At 41.1% G+C, this 16,106-nt stretch overlaps 1 protein-coding gene across 4 annotated transcripts in view; it reads left to right on the forward strand.

The window, feature by feature from the left end:
• The window catches only part of LOC126202935 (myotubularin-related protein 3), a 175,643-nt gene that overhangs the window by 145,612 nt on the left and 13,925 nt on the right, over nucleotides 1-16,106 (forward strand). For all 4 annotated transcript variants that reach the window (XM_049937028.1, XM_049937032.1, XM_049937031.1 and 1 more), the window contains one exon: nucleotides 718-908. In XM_049937028.1, the coding sequence (XP_049792985.1) occupies nucleotides 718-908 (191 nt within the window). The remainder of the gene's footprint in view (nucleotides 1-717; nucleotides 909-16,106) is intronic.

Consider the following 16,106-nt stretch of genomic DNA (forward strand, 5'->3'; position numbering starts at 1 on the left):
CTGTATCATATTTTGTTGATTCAGCACTCCTTTGAATCATCTGCCCATTTTTCCACTCATAACAAATCTTTTCTGTTGTCTTTGTTAAAAGCAACAATTGGGCTATTGCCAGTGACTTTCTGTAAAGAGTCCCAGTTGTAAAACAATAACTTCAGAGTTTAGTTTTAAACTCTTTATTGTATATCTAGCCAGATTCTTGTATGTAATTGTGATGGATAATCGGTATTGTAATACCAACTGAAAGGGAAGTTAGAGGGGGATAAGATGTGACCAACATTATTTGTTCTAGAATAACTGGCATCTTTGGCCTGTGCAATTTGGGCACATGTTGTTGCTGTTATCTAAGATGTCTGCTCTTGTGTACCTGTGGGTTGACAGAGAACTTGCAGTGTCAGATATTCCATTCAAGTCTACTTACGTAATGGAATGTATATAGGCAGATACAGTTCCATTTTTAAATTTGAGATGATTTTATATTTTGGTGGATTGAAAACAAAAAAAATCTGTGGATTCCTCTGAAATAATCCTGCCGTATATTCTCTTCATGGTCTTTGTGCATGCTTTACGTAGTTACTCGTTCCAGTTTAACCGGCAACTACCTTTCTTCTTAAAATGGAAAATATATACAGAATTTGCCTTGACGGGATCATCTCCGTATGTCTTGTAATGTTCTCGCAAAAACTATTTGTAAATCAGTCTTGTCCATTTCGTGTGCAGGGCTCCCTGCCAGAGTCGGTATGCAGTGGAGAACAGCCATCAGCAGGAGAGTCCCTGCCTTCTGACGTTTCGTGGGAGAACCTGGAGGAGCGCGATGCAGGGCCCACCCTGTGGGTCCCCGACCACGCAGTTAATCGGTGCATGGGATGTGACACAGAATTCTGGCTCGGCCGTCGCAAACATCACTGCAGGTGAGTCGCTGTCTAATAACTTTTCAGAAATCCGTAACGGAATTGGTTTTATTTCAGAGAAAACGTACAAAATAAGTATTGTAGAATCAATATGTTTTACTGTAAATAGATAAATAGCTTCAGCAAGTTGGGGGTCACAGGGAGGAATCTAGGTGCAACAATGTATGAAGCAGCCATATAAATTTCATTCTGTCAGAACTGTGCGAAATGTTAAAATGAAATGCTGTTAATATGCCCTGGTTGGGCAAAGTCTTATAAATTGTACCACTTTCAGCATTTTTCTGAAATTACGCACACATGACTACAGCCTCCAGCAGCTGAAGCCACACAGTGTGACTTCAGCTGCCAGAGGCTGCAGTCGTTTGTGTGTGTGTGTGTGTGTGTGTGTGTGTGTGTGTGTGTGTGTGTGTGTGTGTGTTTTCTATTTTTGACAAAGCCCTTGTTGGCCGAAAACTTATATTGTGACAGTCCTTTTGTTGTGCCTATCTGCGACACAGCATCTGCGCTTTGTGATGAGTAGTAACTTTCCTTTTCGTAACATTGTTCCGTGAACCATGGACCTTGCTGTTGGGGGGGAGGCTTGCGTGCCTCAGCGATACAGATAGCCGTACCGTAGGTGCAACCACAACGGAGAGGTATCTGTTGAGAGGCCAGACTAATGTTTGGTTCCTGAAGAGGGGCAGCAGCCTTTTCAGTAGTTGCAAGGGCAACAGTCTGGATGATTGACTGATCTGGCCTTGTAACAATAACCAAAACGGCCTTGCTGTGCTGGTACTGCGAACGGCTGAAAGCAAGGGGAAACTACAGCCGTAATTTTTCCCGAGGGCATGCAGCTTTACTGTATGGTTAAATGATGATGGCGTCCTCTTGGGTAAAATATTCCGGAGGTAAAATAGTCCTCCATTCGGATCTCCGGGCGGGGACTACTCAGGAGGACGTCATTATCAGGAGAAAGAAAACTGGCGTTCTACAGATCAGAGCATGGAATGTCAGATCCCTTAATCGGGCAGGTAGGTTAGAAAATTTAAAAAGGGAAATGGATAGGTTAAAGTTAGATATAGTGGGAATTAGTGAAGTTTGGTGACAGGAGGAAGAAGACTTTTGGTCAGATGAATACAGGGTTATAAATACAAAATCAAAGAGGGGTAATGCAGGAGTAGGTTTAATAATGAATAAAAAAATAGGAGTGCGGGTTAGCTACTACAAACAATTAGTGAACGCATTATTGTGGCCAAGATAGACATGAAGCCAACACCTACTACAATAGTACAAGTTTATATGCCAAGTAGCTCTGCCGATGACGAAGAAATTGAAGAAATGTATGATGAAATAAAAGAAATTATTCAGATAGTGAAGGGAGACGAAAATTTAAGTCATGGGTGACTAGAATTCGGTAGTAGGAAAAGGGAGAGAAGGAAACGTAGTAGGTGAATATGGATTGGGGGTAAGAAATGAAAGAGGAAGCCGCCTGGTAGAATTTTGCACAGAACAACTTAATCATAGCTAACACTTGGTTCAAGAATCATAAAAGAAGGTTGTATACATGGAAGAAGCCTGGAGATACTGACAGGTTTCAGATAGATTATATAATGGTAAGACAGAGATTTAGGAACCAGGTATTAAATTGTAAGACATTTCCAGGGGCAAATCAACAAAAGCAAAACGAGGATAATGGAATGTAGTCGAAATAAGTTGGGTGATGCTGAGGGAATTAGATTAGGAATTGAGACACTTAAAGTAGTAGAGGAGTTTTGCTACTTGGGGAGCAAAATAACTGATGATGGTCGAAGTAGAGAGCATATAAAATGTAGACTGGCAATGGCAAGGAAAGCCTTTCGGAAGAAGAGAAATTTGTTAACATTGAGTATAGATTTAAGTGTCAGGAAGTCGTTTCTGAAAGTATTTGTATGGAGTGTAGCCATGTATGGAAGTGAAACATGGACGATAAATAGTTTGGACAAGAAGAGAATAGAAGCTTTTGAAATGTGGTGCTACAGAAGAATGGTGAAGATTAGATGGGTAGATCACATAACTAATGAGCAGGTATGGAATAGTATTGGGGAGAAGAGAAATTTGTGGCACAACTTGACTAGAAGAAGGGATCGGTTGGTAGGACATGTTCTGAGACATCGAGGGATCACCAATTTAGTATTGGAGGGCAGCGTGGAGGGTAAAAATCGTAGAGGGAGACCAAGAGATGAATACACTAAGCAGATTCAGAAGGATGTACGTTGCAGTAGCTACTGGGAGATGAAGAAGCTTCCACAGGATAGAGTAGCATGGAGAGCTGCATCAAACCAGTCTCAGGACTGAAGACCACAACAACAACAACAACAACAACAACATATTCATTTTCAGAAAACTAGTCCTTCAGTATGTACATACAGGATATTAAAATAAAGTGTTGAATATTTTGAGAGGTACCTACCAAAATAAGAAAAATAGTATAGTAAACACTGGCACTAAAATAAATACCTTCAGAGTTAGGATCACTTGTTCATCTTTTCTACTGTGAAACACGTCTCTTCTACTGAACAGTTGTTCATATCTCTCAAGATACGCATTTTTGATCCCATGTTTACTGGACTTTTTTTCTCGTTTCGGTGGTACTACCAGATCTCAAAATATTTAACATTTTTCATTTAACACCCTGTATACATTAGTACCACTCATTATGAAATGTCCCAATTTTTAGTTGTCGCAATGACGATATGCGGCAGTAACATACTTTACACACAGTGGCTTTACAAGCATTACATTGGTAATGCATGTATCTGGTTGTTGTGTAATGTACTTCAAGAACATGTCTACAGCTTCAGCACCAGCAGTATGCAAATTCTTAATGATCTCTCCTCCTGTGTCCTCTTCTTTATCACCTTCCATTTCTGTAGTTCCTATCTATTTTAAAGTTTGATCTGACTCTCAGTTTTCCTGATTAACTTAGCAACATCATCATCATAAATTTCTCCTCCTCCTGTAAGCTTGTAGATCGTATCAGTGTACAAAGTGTCAGCAGTTGATGATGCTGAATTGACTGGCTCTTGCTGTCACCCAGTGCTGGCTCAAAATATGGATCTCTGCTTCAATGGATGGCCACACTTTCCTCAATACGACTTTGATAGAGTCATTTTTACATTAATTCAGCAAGGAGACAAGAAGTTAATGTTGAAAAAGGGGTTTAATTGATTACAAAATTCCCTGGTCGATAGGCTAAATCAGAACTGTCACATTGGATGGAAGAAAGAATGCTTGCATACCACTGGACTGTAAGAGACACATCAGAAGGAAGACTGGGAGAATTTTCAGTCATAAGGATAACGTTCTAAGGAAGCTTTTTCTCCCTCAGCTCTGTTCTCACAACTGGTACAAATGTTTTGTGGAACTGTCAAGATAATATTTATGTGCCCGTCTGTGATTTCTTCTGAGCCCAATATGGCACTGGTAGTGTATTCCTTTTGCTGAATTGAAAACAATATGGATGTCTGCATTTCACAATCAGTATGAGCATTAGTTTATGGCTCCCATTTGCGTTACAACACACTGTTACTGTTCTGTGCTTTTTCTGTTATCTGTACCCATGACCTTTCTTCTCATTCCCCACAGTTAATGTTTTCAAAGAAAGCATCAGTTTCACCAGTTTTGTACAAGGTGTCTTCAGTTGTATTACCTTCTTTATAAAATCTTCTGCATTATTTTCATTAACTACGTGACTTTCCCAAGTGACTGTCAGCTCCGCACACTGTGTCTTTGGTCCCCTTCCGTTATTCTACATCTACATCCGTACTCTGCAAACCACCGTGAGGTGCATGGTAGAGGGTACGTCCCATAGTATCAGTTATTAGGGTTTCTTCCTGTTCCATTCATTTATGAAGCACAGGAAGAATGATTGTTTGAATGCTTCTATGCATGCAGTAATTATTCGTATCTTATTCTCACAAGCTGTATGTGAGTGATATGTAGGGGACTGTAGTATATTCCTAGAGTCACCATTTAAAGCTGGTTCTTGAAACTTTGTTAATAAATTTTCCTGGGATAGTTCATGTCTCTCTTCAATAGTCTTCCACTTTAGCTCCTTCAGTATCTCTCTGACACTCTCCCATGAATTAAACAAACATGTCACCATTGGTGCTGCTCTTCTCTGTAAATGTCCAATATCCCCTGTTAGTCCTATTTGGTTTGGATCCCCTGCACTTGAGCAGTATTCTAGAATGTGTCATACAAGTCATTTCTAAGCAATCTCCTTTGGAGATTGATTGCACTTCCCCAGTGTTCTGTCAATAAATCTACCCACAACTAAACCTATGTGATCATTCCATTACATATCCCTACAATATTCTGTTGCACGAGTTGTTGAAGGCATCACACATTGCTCTTTTGACAGCCAATCTCGTTTCATTCAGCATCCCTCTGTCTGTAGCACTACGCTTTGCTTTATACCTATTATGCAGTAACCTTTGTTTCTTTAGAAATTTCTTTACAGTGACTTATACCATGGAGCTTCCCTCTCATTATGAACTGTTCTACTTGGTACATATCTATCCAATGCATAGCAATTATTCTTTTAAACTTGAGCTATAGTTCCTCTAAGTGCTCCTGCCCTGTGCTGAAAGTTTCAAGTTGCTCAATGAGGTATGACATTACTGATATTTTATCTAGTTTACTTAACATATACATCTTTCTGCTTGTTTTAGTTGTCCTTTGTACTTTGGTAATCATTGTTGCCACAACCACGTCACAGTCGCTGATACCAGTTTCAATATTGACATCCTCGAAGAGGTCAGGTCTGTTTGTTGCCATTAGATCCAATATGTTTCCATTGTGAGTGGTGTTCCAAACTATCTGTTCTAGATAGTTTCCAGAGAAGGCATTTAGTACTGTTTCACAGTATCTCTTATCATGCACACCATTAAGCAAACTGTAATTTTCCCAATTAAAGTCTCCACTAGTGATTACAGTATGATTAGGGAACTTATGTACAAATGAATTGAGGTGGTTTTCTTTAATGTTTCTGTTACATCAGGAAACGAGTCTGGTGGGAGTAAAAGAATCCAATTATCATTTTGTGCCCACCTATGTCTTGCCAAAACAATCTCACTTGCAGCTTCAATTTCTATCTTGGTGGACTTGAATTCCTTTTCTGCTGTGACATATACCGCCTTCATTTCCCATTTGCCTATTCTTTTGCTACACATTTAAATTTTACCCAAAAATGTCACTGCAATCAATTTCAGGTTTCGGTCAGCTTTCTGTACCTAGTATTACGTGAGCTGCTCTGCTTTTCATGAGTGCTTCAAACTCTGGCACTTTGTTGCAAATACTTTGGCAGATTACCATCAGAATTTTAATACTTTCAGCTGTGGGAGGCATTTCTTTTGATCTTACTCTGAAACTTCATGGTTTCCTGCAGTTAAAGTTATCTGGATTGGATGGAGAGTCGCCTAATCTAGAAAAAACCTTGTGTGCACCTCACACACAGTCAGCTACGTGAGTAGCAGCCTCTGATGTGTAGTGCACACCTGACCCCTTTAGGGGGACCCTACAGTTGTCAGCCCTATGGTGTAAGTCCCTGCCCCCATTGGATCAGCAGCTGCCAGCAGCAAGTCATATACTCCTAGCTTACTTATTTGTTACATAGTTTAATTCTTAATTTCTTTGCGTGTTTTTGGGTACTTGCATTGTTTAATTCATAAATTTCGGGCGTCTTATAGTATTTGAGAGTTGTAGCATCGCGCTTTAGTGTTTACTTTGTAGATTCTAACTTAAATTGCATGTGAGTTTCATATAGGAGGTGTAATCTTGAGTTTTAGTTACTGTAATCGTAAATTCAGGCAGAGTGTAGCGCAGTCGTTAGGCATTTGTACAGGTTAGTTCATACATTCTTTGCATGTTTCCCTTGCGTTACCTAGGCACGCACTCGTGTTTCAGTAACTATTGTTCAACATTGTTTAGAATGAACAGGGACTGTGATTGCTGTGTTCGGATGAGGGCTGAGTTGGCATCCCTTCGCTCACAGCTGCAAATGGCGCTGACTTCGGTCGTGCAGCTTGAGGCTGTTGCCAATGGGCACCACTGTGGGGAGCCGGGCTTGGGTATCACAGGGATGTCAACCTCGTCTCATCTGTCCCCAGATCGGTCTGCCGCTGTGGTTGCCCCGGTTGCTGCCCGCAGTGGGGCTGAGCCCTCGCCTGTGGTTGATTGGGAGGTCGTTCCAAGGCGTGGCAGGCAGCGAAAGACGTCCCCGGAGGCTGATCAGAAAGCCTCCCCAGTGCGTCTGACAAACAGGTTTCAGGCCCTGTCTCTGGCTGAGCCAGATGCAGCTGCCTGCCCTGTTTCAGAGGATGATTCTCAGCCTTCAAGGTCCGGGCAATCGCAGAGGGTGGGCTTATTGGTAGCTGGGAGCTCCAATGTTAGGCGCGTAATTGGGCCCCTTAGGGATATGGCGGCTAAGGAGGGGAAGAAATCCAGTGTGCACTCAGTGTGCAGTCCGGGTGAAGTCATTCCTGATGTGGAGAGGGTCCTTCCGGATGCCATGTAGAGCACAGGGTGCAGCCAGCTGCAGGTGGTGGCACATGTCGGCACTAATGACGTGTGTCGCTTTGGATCTGAGGAAATTCTCTCTGGATTCCAGCAGCTATCTGATTTGGTGAAGGCTGCCGGTCTTGCTTACGAAATGAAGGCAGAGCTCACCATCTGCAGCATCAATGACAGAACCGACTGCGGACCTTTGGTGCAGAGCCGGGTGGAGGGTGTGAATCAGAGGCTCAGACGGTTTTGCGACCGTGTTGGCTGCAGATTCCTTGACTTGCGCCATAGGGTGGTGGGGTTTCGGGTTCCACTGAATAGGTCAGGAGTTCACTACACTCAGCTGGCGGCTACACGGGTAGCGGAGGCTGTGTGGCGTGGACTGGGCGGTTTTTTAGGTTAGAAGGCCTCGGGAAAGTACGGGGAGGGCTGCAATCTCAAAGGGTGCATGGCAAATACAGGACGTGCTTGGATCAAGGAACAGTCGGAATTGTAGTTGTAAATTGTTGTAGTTGTACTGGGAAAGTCCCTGAGCTTCAAGCGCTAATAGAAAGCACAGAAGCTGAAATCGTTGTAGGTACAGAAAGCTGGCTAAAGCCTGAAATAAGTTCTGCAGAAATTTTTACGAAGTCTCAGACGGTGTTCAGGAAAGATAGATTAGGCAGAATTGGTGGTGGAGTATTTGTGTCTGTCAGTAGTGGTTTGTCTTGTAGTGAAGTCGAAGTAGATACTCCGTGCGAATTGGTATGGGTGGAGGTTATACTTAACAGCCGAACTAAGTTAATAATTGGCTCCTTCTACCGACCCCCAGACTCCGATGATACAGTTGCTGAACAGTTCAGAGAAAATTTGAGTCTCGTAACAAATAAATACCCCACTCATACGGTTATAGTTGGTGGGGACTTCAACCTTCCCTCGATATGTTGGCAAAAATACGTGTTCAAAACCGGTGGTAGGCAGAAAACATCTTCCGAGATTGTCCTAAATGCTTTCTCCGAAAATTATTTCGAGCAGTTAGTCCACGAACCCACGCGAATTGTAAATGGTTGCGAAAACACACTTGACCTCTTACCCACAAACAATCCAGAGCTAACAGAGAGCATCATGGCTGATACAGGGATTAGTGATCACAAGGCCGTTTTAGCTAGGCTCAGTACCGTTTCTTCCAAATCCACCAGAAACAAACGCAAAATAATTTTATTTAAAAAAGCGGATAAAGTGTCACTAGAAGCCTTCCTAAGAGACAATCTCCATTCCTTCCGAACTGACTATGCAAATGTAGACGAGATGTGGCTCAAATTCAAAGATATAGTAGCAACAGCAATTGAGAGATTCATACCTCATAAACGGGTAAGAGATGGAACTGATCCCCCATGGTACACAAAACCAGTCCGAACGCTGTTGCAGAGGCAACGGAAAAAGCATGCGAAGTTCAGAAGAACGCGAAATCCCGAAGATTGGCTAAAATTTACTGACGCGCGAAATTTGGCATGGACTTCAATGCGAGATGCCTTTAATAGGTTCCACAACGAAACGTCTCGAAATTTGGTAGAAAATCCGAAGAAATTCTGGTCGTATGTAAAGTACACAAGCGGCAAGATGCAGTCAATACCTTCGCTGCGCAGTGTCGATGGTACTGTTACCGACGACTGTGCCGCTAAAGCGGAGTTATTGAACGCAGTTTTCCGAAATTCCTTCACCAGGGAATTTGAAACACGAACACCTGCTAGCATGAGTTTCTTAGAAGTAGATACCTTAGGGGTTGCGAAGCAACTCAAATCGCTTGATACGGGCAAGTCTTCAGGTCCAGATTGTATACCGATTAGGTTCCTTTCAGATTACGCTGATACAATAGCTCCCTACTTAGCAATCATATACAACCGCTCGCTCACCGATAGATCTGTACCTACAGATTGGAAAATTGCGCAGGTCGCACCAGTGTTTAAGAAGGGTAGTAGGAGTAATCCATCGAACTACAGACCTATATCATTGACGTCGGTTTGCAGTAGGGTTTTGGAGCATATACTGTATTCAAACATTATGAATCACATCGAAGGGAACGATCTATTGATACGTAATCAGCATGGTTTCAGAAAACATCGTTCTTGTGCAACGCAGCTAGCTCTTTATTCGCACGAAGTAATTGCCACTATCGACAGGGGATCTCAAGTTGATTCCGTATTTCTAGATTTTCGGAAAGCTTTTGACACCGTTCCTCACAAGCGACTTCTAATCAAGCTGCGGGCCTATGGGGTATCATCTCAGTTGTGTGACTGGATTCGTGATTTCCTGTCGGGAAGGTCACAGTTCGTAGTAATAGACGGCAAATCATCGAGTAAAACTGAAGTGATATCAGGTGTTCCCCAGGGAAGCGTCCTGGGACCTCTGCTGTTCCTGATCTATATAAATGACCTGAGTGACAATCTGAGCAGTTCTCTTAGGTTGTTCACAGATGATGCTGTAATTTACTGTCTAATAAGGTCATCCGAAGACCAGTATCAGTTGCAAAGCGATTTAGAAAGGATTGCTGTATGGTGTGGCAGGTGGCAGTTGACGCTAAATAACGAAAAGTGTGAGGTGATCCACACGAGTTCCAAAAGAAATCCGTTGGAATTCGATTACTCAATAAATAGTACAATTCTCAAGGCTGTCAATTCAACTAAGTACCTGGGTGTTAAAATTACGAACAACTTCAGTTGGAAAGACCACATAGATAATATTGTAGGGAAGGCGAGCCAAAGGTTGCGTTTCATTGGCAGGACACTTAGAAGATGCAATAAGTCCACTAAAGAGACAGCTTACACTATACTCGTTCGTCCTCTGTTAGAATATTGCTGCGCGGTGTGGGATCCTTACCAGGTGGGATTGACGGAGGACATCGAAAGGGTGCAAAAAAGGGCAGCTCATTTTGTATTATCACGTAATAGGGGAGAGAGTGTGGCAGATATGATACGCGAGTTGGGATGGAAGTCATTAGAGCAAAGACGCTTTTCGTCGCGGCGAGATCTATTTACAAAATTTCAGCCACCAACTTTCTCTTCCGAATGCGAAAATATTTTGTTGAGCCCAATCTACATAGATAGGAATGATCATCAAAATAAAATAAGAGAAGTCAGAGCTCGAACAGAAAGGTTTAGGTGTTCGTTTTTCCCGCGCGCTGTTGGGGAGTGGGATGGTAGAGGTAGTATGATTGTGGTTCGATGAACCCTCTGCCAAGCACTTAAATGTGAATTGCAGAGTAATCGTGTAGATGTAGATGAAAGTCAAAGCCTAAGTTGTCACAGAATCTTCGAAGTGTCTGGTTCAGTCCTACCACTCAACTCAAAACCAAAGGGCCACAATCAGTTTTGGGGACAATGCTGCAAATTATGAGATTTCGGAGCCCAAATGACAGGCATAATTTTTTCCTATGTGTATCACAATCTGCAGTTGGTTGCATCCTGTTCCCTCAATGGCTGCCGGAATAGCCTCTTCAACATGTCGAATGAGGCCCCCAGGTATACACACTAAGAGCACCTGGCCTCCTTTCCTGTCCTGTTACAATTTCCCTAAGAGGTACCATTGTTCACTGTACCTTTGAACTACCAGCGATTAAGAGACCTTTCGCGTTTGCCTCCTCTTGACACCGGACAAAACAGGTGAAGTGAGTCACACTGGTCATATTCAGTTTCAGAGAGAGAGAACACCCCAGACTTTTTGTTTGGAGGGATTAGTGCAATGTCTTGAGTCTTCCGTGGTCCCCATCCACACTGCATGGGACGCCTAGATCTAGTATTAGCACGCTACTCACTGTCAAGTGGACGAGTAATGACTGATCCCGTACTTTCCGTAGAGGAGACAGTATCCACGGGAGAGGATAGTACTTGAGGTACCTCTGGTATCAGTATAACAGGTACACGACTCTTGAGAGCTCTTCCAACACAGCAGTTCACAGCAGCTGCCAGTCATTTGACATTAGACATGGTGATTTCCAGCTGCTTACGAACTTCAACAAATTCATCCTATGTTTGAGAACAGCATTCAAAGTGGGGCAGCATTTTGGCTGGAGCAATGTAGTACAAAGCAGTGACAAAGTAATTTTAAATTAAGCCTGCAGATTATCTTTTAATTTAATCTGTTGAGCTAAAAAGTTGCTAATTCCGTATAAGAATTGGAGCAAATATAGAAAATGAAATTTCTATTAAGGCAACACAAAAACCTGTGGTAAAAATTACTAGTTCCCTAAAATGTTTTGAGGTTAATTATAGTTGTTACCAAACTCAAATACAGAGTTATTTACGATAAATGAAAAAAATGTATAGGGCTACCCCTGTTTAAGGGAAAACAAGATGTAACCCAGTGTGTTGGTTAGAATATCTGCTACAGTAAATAAATCACAAATGCAGTTTTACTACAAATCGCTTGTGGATTATGCAAAGGAAAATGGTAGCTTCCGAAAATTCTCAAAAGTGCACATTTATTTGTGATGATATAAATGAAATTCATACAGTACGTGGTGTAAGGTACCCTGTATCACTACTAGTCACTTCCTTTCCTGTTCCGCTCGCAAGTAGAGCGAGGGAAAAATGACTGTCTATATGCCTCCGTATTAGCCCTAATTTCTTGTATCTTATCTTTTTGGTCCTTACATGCGACGTATGTCGGCAGTCAGCTTCAAATGCCAGTTCTCTATTTTCTCAATAGTGTTTCCTGAAAAGAGTGTTGCCTTCCCTTCAGGGATTCCCATTTGAGTTCGCAAGGCATCTCCGTAACACTTACGTGTTGTTCGAACCTACCGGTAACAAATCTAGCAGCCCGCTTCTGAACTGTTTCGATGTCTTCCTTCAATCTGACCTCGTACAGATACCGAACACTCGAGCAATAATAAAGTGTAGGTCACACCATTATCCTATATGTGGTCTCCTTTATAGGGAACCACACTTTCCTAAAATTCTCCCAATAAACCAAAGTCGGCCATTCCCCTTCCCTACAACAGTTCTCAAATGCTCGTTCCACCTCATATACCTTTGCAACGCTACACCCAGTTGTTTAAACAACTTGACTATGTCAAGCAGGATGCTAGTAACACTGTATCTTATTGCTACAGGTTTGATCTTCTTTCTCATCTGCATTAACATACATTTTTCCACATTTAGGGCTAGCTGCCATTCATCACACCATCTGGAAAATTTGTCTAAGTCATCTTGCATCTTCCTACAGTCAGTCAACTTCGACATCTTACCGTACGCCACGGCATCGTCCGCAAACAACCACAGACTGTTGCCCACCCTATCCGCCAAATCGTGTATGTATATAGAGAACGGCAGTGGTCGTATCGCACTTCCATGGGGCACTATTGGCAGAACTGTGAATCACAAATGTTGATCTGCTACAAAATAAATTACATATCCAAAACACTCGTACTGGGAACTTGAGAAAATATAGTTTTGTAAGTGCCTGAAAATTCTCAAAAGTAACCTATTTCTCACATAATTGTTCAATGAAATTAGAGAATAATTATTTTGAACAAGAAAAGGCCTAATAATCTCAAAAAAAATTTAAAGATCACAATTAAGTTTAAGTCTATAATTGATGATAACAATATGACTTTGTTGTGGCACTTGAAAATGTTCGAAATTTCACAATATATCTCACTACACATTATTAGGCCCATGACTGGAAATCCTCTACTGCATTGTTGTATGAACCATCTGTAAGCAGCTATAGTCAGTTCATTCTCACTCTTTTGCATAACCTTTTATTTTCCCAACTCACTCTCCATTTCGGATTGTGTACTGTTAAATATCATCTTCTTTCTCAAAAATAGTTCGCTGTCCAACATTGTACTAACCAGCAACGGTTTTCTGTGAAGAACTTTGGTTCAACTTTTCTAAAATTTGGAGTTTCTGCTTGAGGTCTAGCATAATGTGTTTCCTTTTAGAAGCCATGACATTGAGCTGTATTGAAAGCCACAATTTCAGATATGTATAACATAATAGTGTCGTGTACAATAATTCATTGTTATGCACGTCATTTCTGCTCGAATGACTAGAGGCCGGACTGCTGACGATCAGATTAGCGAGAGTTTCGGATCAGATTAGAGAGAGTTTAGTGTACTAACAGAAGAATTGCTTTACCAGCCTCAGTTTCTGTGATGTGCAGTGTCTGTACAGCATCTCTAGTTGCTTTCTATTCTCCTTCCTAAGTACTTAAAATTTTATATCTATTCTAGTTGTTATTTTTATTTGCTTCACATTTAGTTTCATTCTGCAATCTTTTGCAGTAGTTTCCTCTATCATTTTTGGAGCTCTTTCCCATTCCTAGCTGGAGAAATCATACTGTGTGCAAATCTAAAACACCATATTCTTTAGCTACAGATTTTTACTTCCTTGTCCATTAATAAACAATACTCAGTCATATCTTTGAAATATGTAGGTACAGTATCACTCAAAAGTATTTTGTAGTTGAACTAGTAGGTTGGCTGGCATGTTTATCTATACACAGAATCAAAATAAACTGGCTGTTCAGACAGAAGACTGCTTGACCCTGCCTGCTGTTATGTGTATTGATTGCTGACTGCAGGTAAGTGTGGACTTAGCCATAAACAGTATTTCAATGGGTTCATAAGTATTGTGGGGAATGGGAAGACTGCAACAAACCTAACTACACAAAGGAGATCTAGTTCTAATATTCTTATTTACTTACAGCAACTCCAAAACATGATGACCTGCAGGTAGAACACGGCACGGCGTGAAGGTCCATCTTTCAGTATGTAAACATTGCGTAGCAGCTACAGATCTGAATGACGGGCACTCTTCTCGAAAGCTTACAATAAGTGCAAAAAATAGGAAGGGCGGACTACAGTTTGCTAAGAAATATGCATCGTGGACAATTGAAGACTGTTAAAAATTCTATGGAGTGATGAAAGAAAGTTTAATCTCCTATCGTCAGACAGAATACAGTACATTAACAGGGCAAACAACAAGAGGAATGACAGATAATACCAAGTACCCACCATGAAGCACAGAGGAGGGAGGAAGTACCTTGGTGTGGGGCTGTTTTGTCACAAAGTTGTATAGGTCCTCTCGTCAAAATTCATATGGAAATGAATAGTCTGAAGTATGGTGAAATATTAACAGACTGTATGGTAGCTCACAGAAGACAAAATATGACTCGTAATTGGCAGTTCCAGCATGACAAAGATCTGAAGCACACTTCTTGCCATATGAAGACAGCTTGAAGCAGCCCAAAGTCAAGGTATTCAGATCGCCGAGCCAGCATCCAGACTTTTAAACCCCATAGAACATATTCAGGGCAAGCTGGATAGACACGTTCACTAACAAAAAGGCTTTCTACAAAGAATTGTGTGAGCAGCGGTAGAAGATTCTTCAGGCTTGATTGGCCAAACTCGTGGATTCTATGCCATTCAGGTGTGCTTGAGTAACACACGCAAAGGGCTATGCGACCGAGCATTAAGCCGAGAACGTCGTGGGTCAAGACTTCATTATTGTTTTTCTTTTGTTTAATTTTAACAGAATACTGTTGAGCCTGTGTAATTTGTTCATTTACATTTCATCGTTAATGAAAAGATTAGAATTGTACAATATGTGTAAGGAAGTAAAGTAGACAATATAAAGATTTGGTAATTAAGTTCTTTCATTTAAATTTCCTCCTAAAGAATATGTGTTCAGAATTTATTATATCTACAAAATACTTTTGAGCAACACTGTACCTCTACAAGACTACTGTACAGTTCACACTTAATTGCGTGGCAGAGGGTCCTCCAAACCACCTTCAGACTGTTGTGTTTGTCTACCATTCCACCCTCTGACTGCATGTGGGAAAAATAAACCTTTACATCTTTCTGTAATGGTAACAGACTACAATCTTATCTGCTACTTTTTCTAATTCTTCCAGGTAGTATTATGTCCTTTTTTTTATCGGACTGAAACCTTTCACTTCAGACAGCAAGTTAATAAGCTATCAACTAATTTTTCCTTCAGTATATTCACAAATGTTTTCCAATTCACCTTCACATAACTTAATCTGAGACACTGTAACACACACACACACACACACACACACACACACACACAACCCATTCTCCTTCTTAATAAATCTTTATATGTCTGTTTGAGTGATGTATCCCCTGTCTCTCCAGTTTTTCTAAATTCAAATTACTTCTCAGCCATTTTTTCCTCTCATTTTTCTTTCCGGTCATTTTCTTGTAATTCTCAACATAATGAGAAATTAGGTAGTTGGTTCTTTGTTCACTTCATTTTCTGCTATCCTGTTTCTTTGATGTTTGGATTATTACTGTACCCAGAGAACCTTCTGGCCATCACCTGTTTTATTACATAGTCTATTAATTTCCCTTATTCTTTTTCCATACAGGCATTTCTGTATTTTCCGGGGGACGATCTCGGCACGTTCCCATCTTTATTGCAGCTGATGTGGACTTTACTTCCTCTACTAAGATTGGTGATATTTTGTTATCTTTATCCACATAATCCAAAGATTACAGTTCTAGCATTATAGGTTTGTGTTAGTGAAGCTCTTGTAAATATTCTCCCCGTCTTTATAGGACTTACTCATGATTTTTGTATATTTTATTTTCATATTTGCTAAGAATTCCCATTGTTAGATTTCCACATTAGATTAGATTAGATTAATACTAGTTCCATGGATCATGAATAC

The sequence above is a fragment of the Schistocerca nitens genome, chromosome 9 (assembly GCF_023898315.1).
Source record: "Schistocerca nitens isolate TAMUIC-IGC-003100 chromosome 9, iqSchNite1.1, whole genome shotgun sequence".
Lineage (NCBI taxonomy): Eukaryota > Metazoa > Arthropoda > Insecta > Orthoptera > Acrididae > Schistocerca > Schistocerca nitens.